At 42.1% G+C, this 17,625-nt stretch overlaps 1 protein-coding gene across 2 annotated transcripts in view; it reads right to left on the bottom strand.

The window, feature by feature from the left end:
• Nucleotides 1-17,621, bottom strand: part of TUBGCP4 (tubulin gamma complex component 4) — a 38,232-nt gene extending 20,611 nt beyond the window's left edge. The window contains exons 1-7 of one of the 2 annotated variants that reach the window (XM_055556263.1): nucleotides 17,482-17,621; nucleotides 11,806-11,934; nucleotides 7,935-8,057; nucleotides 7,616-7,669; nucleotides 7,145-7,201; nucleotides 4,012-4,091; nucleotides 2,455-2,656 (exon numbers count right to left, since the gene is read on the bottom strand). In XM_055556263.1, coding sequence (XP_055412238.1) covers nucleotides 2,455-2,656; nucleotides 4,012-4,091; nucleotides 7,145-7,201; nucleotides 7,616-7,669; nucleotides 7,935-8,057; nucleotides 11,806-11,934; nucleotides 17,482-17,559 — 723 coding nt within the window. In that variant the 5' untranslated portion in view covers nucleotides 17,560-17,621. The remainder of the gene's footprint in view (nucleotides 1-2,454; nucleotides 2,657-4,011; nucleotides 4,092-7,144; nucleotides 7,202-7,615; nucleotides 7,670-7,934; nucleotides 8,058-11,805; nucleotides 11,935-17,481) is intronic. The other variant, XM_055556264.1, reaches the window with a different exon arrangement.
• Between the last annotated feature and the right edge of the window lie 4 nt (nucleotides 17,622-17,625).

Here is a 17,625-nt window from a genome sequence, read left to right as displayed (position 1 = left end):
GTTCTATTAACATTAGGATTTTCATTCTCACTCTGCCTTGACTACTGTGTAAAAACTTGTGCAGTGGGTCTGGAACTCAGTCTTCTTGTCTGTACCGTGGAATAACTGCTCTGTTTGTTTCCAGGTCTGCATGTCTATGATTTACTACCTTGCGCATGTCTGCTCTGCCCAGCTCTTTACAGAGGCCTGAGTCATACAGCCATGTGGTTCTCATAACCTGGCTCCTGGGCCAGCACCATTGGCCTCACGTGGGAGCTTGTTAGAAATGCAAAATTTCAGGCCCGTCCCCAGAGCTACAGAAAACCTGGGGGATGAGGCCCAGCAGTCCATGTTTTAATAAGCTCTCCAGGCAATTCTGGGCACTCTACAGTCTGAGTAACACTAATCTAGCCCATGAAGCCCCAGATTCTTGCTGTCTAGCCAGCCAGGTCCCTGACTTGCTGCTAATTTGACCCTTATCCAGGGTATGGATAAGGAACCCCAAACTCCATTCTCCTGACTTTGATCTCTGCTATCCGCCATTTCAATTTTGGGCTTGGGTGCTGGTGTGCCTCAGGGCACCACCCAAGACCCTTTTTTCCTCTCGCTCTCCACACTCTTCCTAAACAATCACATCTTCTGAGGCTGAACTGATCATAACAGGTATTTTTAATCTTTCTGCATCACAGGACTCTCTGCAAGTATAAAAGTGATGGACCTTCCAGAAGAATATGGAAACATACACTTCACAGAACCTCTGAAGCCACCCATGGACCTCAGTTTAAAAACTTTCATATGCTGATAACTCCTAAAACTTTATCTTTAAGCCAGACTGCTCTCATCAGCTTCAGGCTCAGCCCACTGATCATTTCCTACAAGCATCTCAGTGTGTCCAGAGTTAGACACATCTTCTCCCCCCGCCCTCTCCTACCAGCAGCCCACATTCCTTATCATCACCACTCACCTATCACTAAAGGCAGAGACTTGGGCATCATCCCTGATGCTTCCCTCTGGGCCCCTGGCCAATCAATCACCACGGCCTGCCTGTTCCACCTCCTAAATATCGCTGAAGCCTCTTTCTTCTTCACCATATTTACTGTTCCCATCCTTGGTGCAGGCCACCACTATTTTTCAGCTAATGTGAAAATTTCAGCCCAACAGGCTTCACCGATGGCTCAAACAGTAAAGAATCTGCTTGCAATGCGGGAGACGCTGGAGAGCTGAGTTTGATCCCTGGGTCAGGTAGCTCCCCTGGAGGAGGAAATGGCAACTCACTCCAGTATTCTTGCCTGGAGAATCCCATGGACAGAAGCCTTGCAGGCTACAGTCCATGGGGTCACAAAGAGTAGGACATGACTGAAGCAACTGAGCACATGTAATGTCCCAAACATTCTCCTAACTGTTGTACTTGCTGCTAATCTTAATTTTTTAAAAAACGTTTTCCCGCAGTTTCCAGAGTGATCTATCATAAAGTCTAATATAACATACAGAGGTGTGTTAACCCGTTGCCTAAAATTCTTCATGGTTCCCAGCTCTTTTCAGGCTCAAGTCCAAATTCCTTCCCATTATTTACAAGGGCTTTCATGATCTTACCTCCGCTCATCTCAAAAGCTTCACTGACTGCCACTTCCCACATCCCCTCCAACTGTCCCTTACACTCTATATTTCAGTCTTTATTTACTTGACCATCTCAACTGAATTACTGATGGTTCTCCCAAATGATCCATGTCCTTCATGGCCTCTGTACTGTACACAGTCCTTCCCTCTGCCTGGAATTTTTTTTTTTTTTGGCCGTGTGGCATATGGGATCTAAGCTCCGACTAGGGATCAAACCTCAGCCCCCTGCATTGGAAGCTCAGTCTTAACAATTGAACCACCAGAGACGTCGTTCTCCCAAACTCTTTGCACTTAAGACATACATTCCACTCTAGTCCATGTTCCCAGAATACCCACACTCACTGGTCCAGAGCACTTAGTATATTGTAATATGTCTTCCACTAACTGTAAGCTCTTTAAGGACAGGGACTACTACATTTTATTTGTTTATGTGGTTGTGGCACCTGGAACAGTTGTGCCTGGCATATAACAGGCATTCAATAAAATGTAACAGGATAAATGAATGGATAAGAACAGCACAGGACTTTGGGGAGCCAAATCAAAACTAACCTGCAGTGTAAAAGCTCTGGGTACCAACAAGACGACCTAAAGGGACAAGACTTCTTATTACTCTCCTCAATGCAAATACCAGGAAAAGGGGAAACAAAAGGGATCTTACAAGTGTATTTTCTACCTTAGAGTCTCACACTGTTAGGCATTAAGTTTGAGTATTAAGCTAAGCCAACTGTCTACGTCTACAGAATTTATGGAACGTGCCCAGGCCATGTTGAGCTGGGGGCAAGTCACCGGGAGGTCATCTAGCTGTTGACTTGTCCAGCTCCTGGCAGGAGCAGGCTAGGCTTCTTGCTGGGCTCTCACCAAGTCCTGGAGTTCTCTCAGTTGTTTTCCTGTCAGTCCCCCAATGCCCAGATCCTCCTCATCCTCTTCTGGCTGGGTGCTGACATTCCCGGAAGATGGACCCTGTTTGATAAAGAACTCTTCGTGCTGATCCAAGAGGAGTCCATGTAACATCCAGGCTGAGAGCTGCTTATACATGACCCCGTGACACACGGCCAGGATCCTGAGTGGAGAGGACAGCAAGAGCCTTAGAAGTTCACTCAGGACAAAAGCACAGAGGGCGTGCTTTAAACTGGATAAACAGAGGCCTGAGAGTTTGGTCAGTCAGAAAGGAAAGGACCAATTAAGGTAAAAATAATTGTGCTATTTTAACTTCAATCTCTGCAGATGAACTAAGTGGTTAAACTTCCAAACCTGTAGCCTGTATACTGAAGTCTGAAATGCTCAGTAAAGGTTCTGATCATCTTTTAGAAGAGGCACATTTCTTCCCTCCTTTTGAGTAAAATAAGTTTCAAAATGGATGATTCCTGTTAAAATTAAATGGACTTATAGGAGTCTCTTTTTGGCTAACACAGTATTAAGTAAGTTTTTACTTTTGTTGGACTCACATAAGGAGAGTAGGTCCAGTATGTGAGAGGCAGATATACCTGAGAAAGTATTATCCAACAAAATGCAGAATGGTTGTTGGAGAATGGGATAGTTACACAGCCTCAAAGGGTCACACCTCAGAAAACATATCAGTGACAAAGTGGAAAATGTTCCTCTAAAACAGATCTGGTGGAAAACACCTAACCCTAGTGATGAAGCTTTACACCAGTAATGGGGCAAACTTGCTCTGTGTGCACTCTGATATGCTCTAACAGGGAATAATATGACCTAGGTAGTATCCTTGCCAAAAATGTTCAATCTGAATCTACTCATGAGGAAATAATCAGAAAAATCCAGACTGTGGAATATTCTACAGGAAGCTTTTGATCATATTTCACATTTATTTAATAGTTGCAATCATAAAATACATATAATTTTGTATCCTTTTTTCAGTTAGTATTATAAAAATATTTTTACGTGTTGTTTCAGAATTTGTAATTTTAATTGGTTTATAGTCTATCAAGTGAATATATTTTTATTCAGCATTCTATTACTGGTGATTTTCTCATTTCTTAATATAGCAGACAATATTGCAATGAATAATGATTGTGTATATGGTTATTTTCTTCTTTTGGATAATTTTGTTAGAGTAAAATTCTTAAGAGGATTATAAAGCTACTCAAAATACACATTTAGACACAGCTAAGCATAATCTGGAATATTTCATGGAAATTCTCCAAGGATAATGAGATCCAAAAATGAAGGATTGCCTCAAGATCATCTAGGTAGCTAGGTCCTAGCCTGGATGCTCAACACCTTAGAATCCCTTTCTGTGGTTTCTGAGTCACTGTAAGGCTGACACGGGCTCCTGTACTCATGGGACAACTGTCCCCAGAGGGAAACCCGAGATAACCTGGAAACAGAACTTGGGCCAAGTCAGGTCACTTGACCACCCACTCCCCTCTCTACCCCAGTGAAGCCACGACTTACTTTTCTAGTGCACTGCGAACAGGAGGCAACCCCCCGCAGCTGTGTTTGTATACTGTTTCCAGGATTTGACAACCATGAATCTGTGGAAAACACAACCTTGTCAAGCTGAATTCCATTTTAATAGTTCATGTAACCCAATCTCATATTCTATATTCAATCCAGAGGGCAAAATCCACGGAGAGTGAGGATAAACTCGTAAGCTCTATGCATAGTTCCAATTCTGACTCCAATTCCACTGTGTGTGTGTAGGGGTGGGTGGGGTTCCCCCACACCACCAAGCAACTCTCTGACACCAGCTGGGGGTCCTACAACCCAACTCAATCCCTGGGTTCCACTTATTTGCTAGAGCAGCTCACAGAACTCAGGAAACCCATTTATTCACTAGATTATCAATTTGTTAGGAAGGATACGCCAGGATACCAATCAACACCCAGATGAAAGGGTACATACAGCGAGGTCCCGGACAAACGAGCTTCTGCAGGGCACGGTGGCACACACAGGCACTCTGGTCCACCAATCTGGAAGCTCTCCAAACCATCCTTTCGGGTTTCTATGGAGCCTTCCCAGCTCTCTGCCCTCTGCCCGCTTTTCTTGCCAAAGGTCAGGTGGGAAACGTGGGACTGCAAGTTCTCACCTTCCAATCACAGGGTTGGTTCCCCGGGCAACAGCCCATATTTCAGTGTTTTCCCAAAATCACCTGGTTAACAAGCTCAGGTGTGGTAAATAGGGGTTTGCTATGCATATCAAGATGTCTTTATTGCTCTTATTACTTAGGAAATTCTGAGTTTTAGGAGCTCTGCGCCAGAAATGGGACAAAGACCAAATCTATTTTTCTTATTATAAATCACAACATCACAATAGTTGTTCTTAAGTATGGACCCTCCGCATCCCTGTCCTTTCCCAGCCCACACCTTCCCCCAGCAGCATCTGCATCACCTGGAAACTTTTAAGAGCTACAAATTCTTGGACCTTGTTCCAGATCTGCTGAATCAGGATCTCTGGGGTGGGGCCCAGCAATCTGCTTTTAACAATCAGCTCCAGGTTCTAATGCACAATGAAGTTTGAGAACTGCACTAAGGAAACCAGAATCATTTCAAATTCCAGGAAAAGAAGTAAAGAACGCTCTTTACTTCAGATTAAGGCCTAATTCAGACTTCTTATAAGGTACACACTTATCTAAAAACCTGCTTCCTCTCTCAATGTCCTTTTGTCTCTATTTTTTTTAAACAGCTTTACTGAGGTATACTTTATACACCATGCTGCTAAGTCACTTTAGTTGTGTCCGACCCTGTGCGACCCCATAGACAGTAGCCCACCAGGTTCCCCCGTCCCTGGGATTCTCCAGGCAAGAACACTGGAGTGGGTTGCCATTTCCTTCTCCAGTGCATGAAAGTGAAAAGTGAAAGTGAAGTCGCTCAGTCGTGTCCGACCCCCAGCGACCCCATGGACTGCAGCCTTCCAGGCTCCTCCATCCATGGGATTTTCCAGGCAAGAGTACTGGAGTGGGGTGCCATTGCCTTCTCCATTATACACCATAAAATTCATCTAATTTAAGTGTACTTTCAACAATGTTTAATAAATTTACAGCAGTGTGCAACCATCAACACGATCCAGGGTTATAACATTTCTTTAGGTTATAACACTCTAAAGGACCCCTTGTGCCTGTGTGTACTGCCCTGTTCTCACCCACAGCCTCATTTATTTAGAGCCTCAGCACTCAGCTTCCTACCCGTTCCCCGGCAGGAATCCCTTGCCCATCTACAATCCCTCCACTCGTTTTCCACTCTCCTTCCTGGGGCCAATGGAAGCTCAGGGTCAACTGAGGTGTGCAGCCATGCATGGACTCTTACGCTAACCCCACTTACCTAGAAGGTCCCCTCTAGCTTTGGGAGACAGTTTAGTAGAGTAGTTAAGAGCACAGTCTGGGGTCAGACAGCCCTGGGTTTATAGCCTAGTTGTACCGTTTATTACCTTCTGTATGATCCTAAGGGGTTTCCCAGGTGGTGCAGAGGTAAAGAATCTGACTGCCAATGTAGGAAAAGCAAGAGACGCAGGTTTGATCCCTGGGTTGGAAAGGTCCCCTGGTGGAGGAAATGGCAACCCACTACAGTATTCGTGCCTGGGAAATTTCATGGACAGAGGAGCCTGGCGGGCTAGAGTCCATGGGGTTACAAAGAGTTGGACGTGACCGAGCAACTGAGCAAGCATGCACGTGTGACTCTAATTACATTCCTTAACCTATTTGATTCCTTAGGAGATTGACCTTGATAATACATGTGAAGCACTTTGCACAGAGCCTGGTATACAACAAGTGCACAATAAAAGCTTGATGTTATTTGATGAGGGCAACCAGCTTTGCAGGGTCAGAGAGCACTGACTTTGCTGCCACAGAATGAATGCAGCAGAGTGTAAGTTTCTAGACGCATACAGTGAAAAAAAAAAAAGCAGCAATCTGGCAAACTGACTAGTTAACTAGTTATATCCAAGGCACAAATGTATCAGCTTAAAAACAGGAATTAACTAAACATATTTAATCCACTTGGCCTTTCTGATCCAATTATGAACCAGCAGATTCTTCTAATGTAAAATCTCAAAGCATCTCAATTATTAATCCTACTCAGAAAAGACATTCTCTGGACACTGGAGACCCTCTTCTCAATGCATATGATAAAAACTTGTGATAAGAGGCATATTTAACTAATCAACATCTGGGTTTCACCCAATGACTAAACAGTGCTCAGAAAGCTGCCAACACAATAAACCTATTACCTTCTTTCTAAGGATTAACTTTCTACTTCTTCTCAAGTTCCATATCCAAAAGTTTTGAATCTTTAGTGTACAAAACTCTCACCTTCAAGTATCCATAGCTTTATCCTCTACCCAGCAGCATTCTTGGGGACATCTGTTACTATTTCCCCCAGCTTTTGGACCAGGAGCTGCTTAAGCGCAGGGTCATAACTTATTTTTGCTTTGCTGATACTTAGCATGATACCCAAGCAGATATTGCTGAATGAATGAATGAATGAATAAATAAAAACTACCAAAAACTAGGGTCTTCAAAAAGGAATGTAAAGGAAAATGAATTATGATTATGTCCTTGGTGCTTACCCCAGGAAAAGGAAAAAGTACTCACCTTCTGACTTTTAATTTGTTCTACTACAACCATCACAGAGGGGAAAAGGAGCTGGAACTTCAAAGTAGAGAATGATTAGGATGGTATATATTTCAAGCACAAGGAAAAAAAATTAACTCAGGAAATGCCTTTGTTTCTAACCAGTCCCATTTATCATAAAGATGGCAATGCCACAGAACAACCAGGATCCTAAGGCAATCTGATGTGGGGGTTGGCTGTAGACAGAACGGCAGACACAAGCAGTTTCCATGTCTAAGGTGCATAACTGCTAATACTGAGGCCAATGTAGAGCATTAACATCAGACAGTAAGTTTTCATTAAATGTGGAACTCTTCAAACAGTTCTGATCTAGGAAAACATATGAAATAACAAATGCTGAGCTCTGAAACCAGAAGGAAAAAAGTTCTCAAAAATAATATCCTGAGTTAGAGTATTCCAATGATATCAACAGATTCCGAAGCATTTTGTTACCTGGTCTAAGGAGTAATTGACATGTGATATGGAGAGATGGGGGTCAGCCAGGAACTGCAACAAAAAACACTGTGATTAGGGCTCCATATATAGTATCTTGAATCTATTTCATCTGTGAAAACTAGAAGGGAATCTGAGAGTAGGTTTAGGGTTCATTTTAGGGTACTGAGAATTGATCACTTACAGAAGATAATTAATTCTGATTTTCCGATGAAAATAGCTCACTCTTAGCTACCTGACCATATCAGAGGGCATCTCACATCAGGAATGTGCCCTCATCTGCAGTCCCAGAGGTGCGGCTTCCCGCGTCTCTTCTCACCTCTTGTTCCAAATCAAGTAGTGCCTGGCGGTAAGGCTGCAAAACTGAATCCAGCCCCGTGCAGAAGGCCCTGAGGTAGATTCCATGTGACCCACCTTGGCCCTGCTGAGATGGATGGTGATCCTGAAATAACAAAGAGAAGTCAGCTTTTCAGCTCACAGCCTGAAACCCGAGGAAGACATTATCCTTTATTAATGGCATTATTTTTGCTTAAATAATTTCCAATCAAAGTAGTGTTTCCATGAGAGGAAAATCTGACTGAAGAGACAGATTTTGAGTCCTGACCTTTTAAAATGTGATAATGTTTTAATTTTCCAAGTGGCTGAGATTTTACAAACTGGGTATTCTTCCACACTGTCACTAGAGATTCTTCAACAACTCAGTTCTAACCTTGTAACTTCTGGCTTAAATCCCTTTGGTGGCTTCCTCTTACCCAAGAATAATATCTAAACTCCTCTACATAGCATACTGGAGAAGGCAATGGCACCCCACTCCGGTACTCTTGATGGAGGAGCCTGGTAGGCTGCAGTCCATGGGGTCGCTAAGAGTCAAGACACGACTGAGCGGCTTCACTTTCACTTTTCACTTTGATGCATTGAAGAAGGAAATGGCAACCCACTCCAGTGTTCTTGCCTGGAGAATCCCAGAGACGGGGGAGCCTGGTGGGCTGCCATCTATAGGGTCACACAGAGTTGGACACGACTGAAGTGACTTAGCAGCACATAGCATACGGTGACCTCTGTATTCTGGCCTTTACCCTCTCTCCAAAATTATCTTTCACTGCTTTCAACTTCACATCCTCATTTCCAAATTAATCAACAGTTCCCCAAATGTGCCTTATTTCTATCTCGCACCTCCATGAATCTGAGTGTGTTCTGCTTACAATTGTGTACTCATGCTTGTGACAAATACCTACTCTTCCTGCGGGACCCAACTCAAGCATCTTTTCCCTGCAAAGCCCTTTCTAACTCTCCCCAGAGAATTACTAGCTCCCCTCTGTTGCTTTTATAGCATCTCTTTTCAGTGCTGGAATTGAACTTTTGATTATTTGTTCCCTCACTAGACCAACAGCTTCATGAAGCAAGGGCTCACACTTTGTCCATCTTTGCATTTCATTTCCTAGCACAGTTCTTTGAAGAGAGGGTAACTATTTACTGAATAAATAAAATGACCTCAGTCCTCCTCCTAACAACCCTTCTCCAGTCTCACGTGGTAATTCATTAGCAAATCTGATAGCCAACACGGGAAGTTAGAAGATGCTCACCAAGAGGCTATTTACAAATATGGCTTGTCTTTCAAGAAAGCTGCAGTTTTTCTATAAAAGCATTCTTCTTTTACATGGGGGAATTGCAGCTAACAGCTGACTAGAGGCCGTGATGACTAGCCTTTCTGGGTGGTCAGGCTCTGGTGGCAGTAGATACCATAGGAGAATTAAGCAAAAAATGTGGGAGGAAGCTTGGGCTCAGGGGTTATAAGGCACAGTGTAGCCAGAGGTTGCCACAAAGGATACTGGCAGTTCCTGGAGATAAATGTTCACAGCTATAATAAGAACATGGGCATAGGGTGAAACAGACCAGACTGGCTTACAACCAGGCAGTTTTTTTTTTTTTTTTCTATCTTGTATCATTCCAGAGAACAGAATGTCTTCATTTATCACAAAATGAAAGAGAAATTGCTTTTTATTTTTCAAAAATAAATAAGTAAATAAATAAAAGGTACTACAAATAGCTTTAGGAATTGGAAAAGTAGGAATTCACATATAAAATCCATGTAGTCACGTGAATATAGAAGAGGTTAGGATTTCTTAAAGTGATATATTGTTGTTGTTAGTCACTAAGTCATGTCTGACTCTTTTGCGAGCCCATGGATTGTAGCCTGCAAGGCTCGATTTCCCAGGTCAAAAATACTGAAGCAGGCCACCATTTCCTCTCTAGGGGATCTTCCCAACCCAGGGATGGAATCCGCGTCTCCTGCATTGTGAGTTGAGTTCAATTGCTCAGTTGTGTCCAACTCTTTGCGGCCCCATGGACTGCAGCATGCCAGGCCTCCCTGTCCATCACCAACGCCCAGAGTTTACTCAAACTCATGCCCATCAGAGTTGGTGATGTCATCCAACCGTCTCATCCTCTGTCGTCCCCTTCTCCTCCTGCCTTCAATCCTTCCCAGCATCAGAGTCTTTTCCAACAAGTCAGTTCTTTGCATCCGGTGGCCAAAGTGTTGTAGTTTCTGCTTCAGCATCAGTCCTTTCAATGAATATTCAGGACTGATTTCCCTTAGGATGGACTGGTTGTATCTCTTTGCTGTCCAAGGAACTCTCAAGAGTCTTCTCCAACACCACAGTTCAAAAGCATCAATTCTTTGGTGCTCAGTTTTCTTTACAGTCCAACTCTCACATCCATAGATGACCACTGGAAAAGCCATAGCCTTGACTAGACAGACCTTTGTTGGCAGAGTAATGTCTCTGCTTTTTAATATGTTATCTAGCTTGGTCATAACTTTTCTTCCAAGGAGCAAGCGTCTTTTAATTTCATGGCTGCAGTCACCACCTGCAGTGATTTTGGAGCCCCAAAAATAAAGCCTCTCACTGTTTCAATTGTTTCCCCATCTATTTGCCATAAAGTGATGGGACCAGATGCCATGATCTTAGTTTTCTGAATGTTGAGTTTTAAGCCAACTTTTTCATTCTCCTGCATTATAGGCAGATTGTTTATTGCTGAGCCACCACAGAAACCCCAAAGTTACAAACACTTAAAATTAGAGCTCTTTTCATCTATATCAGGATATACACAGGTTCCAAATATGATCATTGTGTTATTATTATTATGTTTTCATAGCAAACTAGCATTGATTAGATTTTGAATTCAAGTTTAGCTTATGTACTTTCTCTGCAACAAAATCTCTTTGATAGAACCAGAATCCCTGTCCCAGAAATGAACATTTATAAGGCATTATCCTCTAACATCTTTGCCCCATAGAAAACCACCAAGGGCCTGACAAGCGCTTACAGAAGAAGCAGCAGATGGTGCTGACTGCATTTGTTTCAGAAAAGCACCCTCCTTCCCCATTCTAGAAGAGAAGCCTTTCTCTTAGACCAGAATCAATCTTTCCACTGGGAAACAGTCATCACTGAATCACACAATGCAGCAATCTTTTTACTTACCACTGACAGAACTGCAGACTGTTAGAAATAAAAGAGAACTTTAAAATTTCTCTTAAAGATTGTGGGTCTGCTGTATACCAGGCACTTCACAGGAACTACCTTGTTTAATCCCCACAACCCTATGAGATAGGTACCATCTATCATCCTCATTTTATAGGTGAGGAAACAGCCTCAGGTTGCTGCTGAGCAGTCTATAGTCAGTAAGGGACGGACAGGACATGAATCTTTGGCTTCTACACTATAAAGCATTGACTTCCAATTCCTATTAATGAACAATATTAAGTTTCACCTCATGCCAAGAACCTTCTCCAGTTTAACTTTATTTACAAATAAAAAAAATGAAGCCTGAAGATTTGAATTGCCTGCCTCGATGTGACTACGGTAGTTAGAAGCAAAGCAACAAAGGAATTGGAAATGATGCTTTGTGTTTTCACCTCTGGAGTTGGAACTCTGATCCAATTCAAACTGATTTAATTTAGGTTCCTAAAACTTGGGCAAAGCATACTTTCTCAATCTGCCTAAATTGGTCCCCACGTATATTTTCCCCTTGTTGGAGGGAGAGTCACCTTGCCCTTTACTTGAATAATTCCAGTGGTGAGACATTCATTACTTCTAAACACTTATGTCACATGAATTACCAATGGAATCACTGAAAGTCTGACTTAGCCCCTGCCCACAGGAGGTGTACATTCTCAGAAAACAGAAACCTACCTGCTGCTGCACATGGCCCGTGTACTGTTCAATGAACTCGGTGAAGCGAATGTAGTCTGTGCCCAGCCGGCAGAGTCGATTCAAGACACTGGTTTCACTGGGATGAAGAAATGGGAAGTCCTGTGACACCTGGAGGAGGAGAATAGTGCTAAGAATGCTGATGCCTGCTATTCTGCTTGCCACAACTGCTGTCTCCCTTTGCAAGATGCCTATTTAAGATCGATAAGTTCTGGATAACAAAAGAATTTTCAAGTCACTACAAAGACCTTATTCCCTAGCCCTAGCCTAATTAGTCACTTATTGAAATGGGTGGTAATGCATGGTAAAGAATTTAAACAATACAAAATGGTGTACATTAAAAATAAGTCAACCTCCTCAGAGGCAGCCACCATCACCTATTTCTTTTTTTGCTAATTGAGGTATAAATATTATATTGGTTTCAGATGTACAATGTAGTGATTCAGTATTTTTAAAGATTACACACTGTACAAAGTTATTACAAGAGACTATGTTCCTGTGCTGTACATTACAAGCCCGTGACTTACTTATAACTGGTAGTTTGTACTCAATGCCCTTCACCTGTCTCATCCCTCACCCTACCCCTCTTCCTTTTGGCAATGGCCATTTGTCCTCTGTATCTATGCAACTGTTTCTGTTTTGCTATGTTTGTTCATTTTGTTTTCTATATTCCATATGTAAGTGATTTCATAAAGTATTTATCTTTGCCTGATTTCACTAAGCATAATACCCTCCAGGCCCATCCACGTTGTCACAAACGGCAAGATTTCATTCTTTATCATGGCTGAGTATATTACCTATTTCTTATGAAATCTTTCTTCCTGGGATGATCTGTAAGGATATTTGGGGTTTTTGACCTGGTTGCAACAAAGTCTCTTGAGCAATACTGCTCTAACTTGGATCTGCACACTCCAGAGGTTTCTCAAACATACTCATAGGATTTACAAATTCTCTCTGAAATTTTAAATTTTGTTTTCATTTCAGTAAAAATGTAAAGCTTAAAAGAAAAGAACAAAAAAAGTAAAGTTAATGTAGCATATTTAATCTGTAAGAGCACTTTAAAACTGGACATATAATTTACTGTCCATATTTTCATTCATATTTTTAATTTAAGTCATGGCCAAATGATAACTTAGTATGGTATATAAAGATTTCACAGCAGTTCAAGCAGAAAAATAGTAGTGAGAGAATACATTCATTCAATCAACTTAAAAAGAAATTCATGGCAAAATATGCACAAAAGTTATCAGTTCAGCCACTATCCAGTGTACAGTTTGGTGGCATTAACTGCATTCACACTGTTGGGCAGCCATCACCACCAGCATCTCCAGAACTTTCATCTTTCCAGATGAAAACTCTGTACCTACGACTCTCCATTGTTCCTTAACACACAGACCCTGCCAAGTACCCTTCTGATTCTGTCTCTATGAATTTGACTGCTTTACAATATTGATTCTTTTGTGACTGGCTTATTTCACTTAGCATAGTGTCTTCAAGGTTCATCCATGTTGTAGCACATGTTAGAATATCTCTCCTTTTTAAGCTGGAATAATATTCCATTGTGGGCTTCCCAGGTAGCTCAGTGTTAAAGGATCCGCCTGCCAGTGCTGAGATGCAGGTTCCATCCCTGGGTTGGGAAGATTCCCTAGAGGAGGAAATGGCAACCCACTCCAGTATTCTTGCCTGGGAAATCCCATGGATAGGGGAGCCTGGCGAGCTACAGTCCATGGGGTCGCAAAAAGAGTCAAACCCAACTCAGACTAAACAACAACAACAACATTCTGTTGATATTTGTTGTATTTTGTGTAATCACTTTCTTTGTCTATGGACAAACTGCTTCTACCTTTTGGCTATTGTCAATAATGCTGCTATGAACATGGTGTACAAATACCTATCAGAGTCTCTGCTTTCACTTCTTTTGGTTATATACCTAGGAATAAAACTGCTGGCTCATTTGGTAATCCTCTGTTTAAGTTTTGGGGGAGCTGCCGTATCTTTTTCGTCAGGGACTGCACCATTTTACATTTCCACCAGCAATGCACAAGGGTTCCAATTTCTCTACATCCCCACCAACACTTGTTATTTTCTGTTTTTTTGGTAATAACCATCCTAAAGGATATAAAATGATATCTCATTGTGTATTTTCCTAAAGAATCATGCTATTGATCATCTTTTCATTTGTTTATTGGCCACTGAATATCTTCTTTAGAGAATCAACCAACTTTTAGTGACCACCTACTTATCCCAGGCACTGTGCTAACTTTCCATAAATAAGGAGCAAAGTCAGATATATTTACTACTCACAAGGAACTCAGAATATTTCATATTCATAATGTATTATATATTGTGGAAGCCATTTTTATATGATAGTAAATGTAATAAATAGGCAAAAAAGAATTTTTCTGTTACTGATTCCACAATAATTTGATTAAGAATCCATTTAAAGTAGACTTAATGACAAAATGTTAACCATATCTTCAAGTTAATAACTTTTAAGAGGTAGCATGACCAGTGCTTAAGAACCTGGTCTCTGGAGTCAGAATGCTTGGGTTTGAATCTCTGAGTCACCTCTTACTTCCTTGAAATCTTAGGCAAGCAATACCCTCATCTTTCATACCTATAAAGTAGAGATAATAATTTTGAGGATTAAATATGTAAATCACATGTGCCAAGCACATAGCCAAGTGCTCAATACATGTCAGCAATTTCTTATTATTCAGTTCAGTTCAGTTCAGTCGCTCAGTTGTGTCCGATTCTTTGCAACCCCATGAACCACAGCACGCCAGGCCTCCCTGTCCATCACCAACTCCCGGAGTCCACTCAAACCCATGTCCATTGAGTTGGTGATGCCATCCAACCATCTCATCCTCTGTCGTCCCCTTCTCCTCCTGCCCTCAATCTTTCCCAGCATCAGGGTCTTTTCAAATGAGCAATATTTCTTATTATTAGGACAGTCCTATTCAGTTATTAAGTGATATTACTATTAAAATTGGCATTTGCGCAGTGTTGCAGGAATTTTAGAAAAGTTCAAGGTCTGGTTATTCTGAAACAGCAAATGATACCTTAAAGTTATTGGTACTGTTTAGTATAACCTACTTATATGAACAGAGTTACTAAAGTCAAAATAGGAAATAGCCAGATCTGCAGCAAAATCATTCTACTATTAAACTCAAGTGTTGACAATTTAGGTTTAGCAAAACAAAAGTATATGCTGCATTAGCTCAATGGTTCTCAATTGGGGCAATTTTGCCCCCAAGGGATAGGGTAATGTCTGGAGGTATTTTTGGCTGCCAGGGGTCCTACTGGCATCTAGTGAGTAGAGATCACAGATGCTGCTGAACATCCTATAACGCACAGGACAGTCCCCACAACAAAGAATTATCCAGTCCAAAATGTCACAGTGCCAACACTGAGAGGCTGAGTCAGATTGTCAATGTGAATTATCAATTTGGTAGCATTATTTACTTTGTAAAAATAATTGGGTTTACAGTTGTTCAAGAACAATATGAGTTTATACTTAGCTTAATGTGTGTACATATTCTATATTACAATAAAATTATTTTTATCAACACAGAACATTCATGACAATTTTACACTTTATCCAAATGTGAAAAACACTGTTCTGAAGAAAGTATGCAATATTTGCTGGTTTGGGTAAAATTTTTTCTAAGTATCTTTCTCTTTAATGAAAAAAAAATTTATTTGGCTGTGCTGGATCTTAGCTTCGACATGCAAACTCTAAGTTGTAGCATGTGGGATATAGTTCCCTGAACATGGATTGAACCCAGGCTCCCTGCATTGGGAGCAGTGGAGTTTAGCTACTGGACCATCAGGGAAGTCCCTCACAAATATCTTAATACCAGTATGTGGCAGAAACTGTTAGGTGCTTCTGCAACATCTATGAAGATCACTGGGGCCTTTGCCCCCATAGGCAACCTATGTGACAGAAAGACTATATATGTAGGTAACAACAATGCTGCTGCTGCTGCTAAGTCACCTCAGTCGTGTCTGACTCTGTGCGACCCCATAGACTGCAGCCCACCAGCCTCCCCCGTCCCTGGGATTCTCCAGGCAAGAACAGTGGAGTGGGTTGCCATCTCCTTCTCCAATGCATGAAAGTGAAAAGTGAAAGTGAAGTCGCTCAGTCGAGCCCGACTCTTAGCAACCCCATGGACTGCAGCCTACCAGGCTCCTCCGTCCATGGGATTTTCCAGGCAAGAGTACTGGAGTGGGGTGCCATTGCCTTCTCCAAGGTAACAACAATAAATCATATGAATTATGATGTCCTCTAAGGGAAATAAGTTGCTGTGATGGAAAATAATGGCATTAGAAGTATACTTAAAGAGGTGGTTAGAGAAAGTTTTTCTTAGACGGTAACTTTAAAACTGAGAACTTAAAGAAGAAAATATCCAACTAAGACTTTTTATAAGAAAAAAAGGAAGGCAGCTATTATTCCCATATTCTGTTGTCTCTTTTTACTTCATAGTTAAGAGCACACAATTACTTTCTGAGCCTTTTCCTCCTACATGCCTGGCATTGTGCTAGTTTTACAGGTGCAAAGAAATAATAAGAGGAATCTGTTTGATTTATAAGTTGTAAAAACCAAGAATGTAATTCTTCTGCTCCTCCACAGCTTATACTACCAATTCTCATACAAACAGGCATGACTTTGTGATCAGAGCTAGATTCAAATCTTGCCTTTTTAAGATTAGCCACCATAAAGTCCTCTGAGCTCCAGTTTGCTCTTTTGTAAACTGGGGCCAACAATACGTAAGTTACTAAGTTATGGAAATGATTAGATAATATTACTGGAAGCAGGAGTAGAAGAGTGGTTCAAATACTGAAGTCAGACAGACCTGGGTTCAAGACCCTAAACTTATTCTCTATGTGATCCCTGACACCGGGAATTAATCTCTAATATGGAGATAGGTGGTTGTGAAGATTAAGGCATACAGGTAAATCATATATATAGTATATACATAGCCCCCTTGAACATCCCTGGATACACGAAAAGCCTCCCCTGCTCCAAATTCTCTGAGTGCAGCGATTTTTCCAACAAGGAGTAATAAGGAAAACACTCACTTTTTCATTCAAAAAAACTGGCTGAATCTTTATTGTAAACTGAAAATGAAGTCTCCAGTCGTGTCTGACTCTGCGACCCCGTGGACTGCAGCCTACCAGTCTCCATCCACGGGATTCTCCAGGCAAGAATACTGGAGTGGGTTGCCATTTCCTTCTCCATATTGTATATTTGGCACTGTGTATTTGGTCTAGCTTTCAAAACTCAGTTTAAAACGTTATGCAAGCATGAAGATGGGAGAAAGGGCCTCTCTCATTTTTACATCCAGTTCTCCAGCAACTCTCGCCCGGACACTTCAACCTTAGGCCTGGTCCGGGATTCCCTCCTCCCCTAAGGCAGAGCCAGTAGGGATCCACCCTCCGCTTTCCGCCTAGGCCCAACCCTCTGCAGGTGTCTAAACAATCCCTAAGCCCCTAGGGCACAGCCCTCAGGTTACCCGTCCAGGGATACGCCCCCCACGCCTCGGTCGGTCCTTGCCAGCCCCGCCTTCTTGCTCCCTCAGACTCCTCCTCCCAAGCGCTGGCTCGGGTCCACCCATTCCGAGCTCGCTAGTTCCCGCGCTCCGAGCCGGACAGTACCTGGAGGCCACTCCGCTTGTTCCAGGTGAAAATGGACCCTGGGTACCCGCTCAGAGCCAAGAGCAGTTCGTGGATCATTCCCACGGCGGACCTCGAGTCCCTATATCCGTCGCACCCTCCTCCAGAGCCTCAGCTGGAGACCAA

The sequence above is a fragment of the Bubalus kerabau genome, chromosome 19 (genome assembly GCF_029407905.1).
Source record: "Bubalus kerabau isolate K-KA32 ecotype Philippines breed swamp buffalo chromosome 19, PCC_UOA_SB_1v2, whole genome shotgun sequence".
NCBI lineage: Eukaryota > Metazoa > Chordata > Mammalia > Artiodactyla > Bovidae > Bubalus > Bubalus kerabau.
Note: the sequence above shows the minus strand (reverse complement) of the source record. Positions and strands in the feature narration are given on the sequence as shown.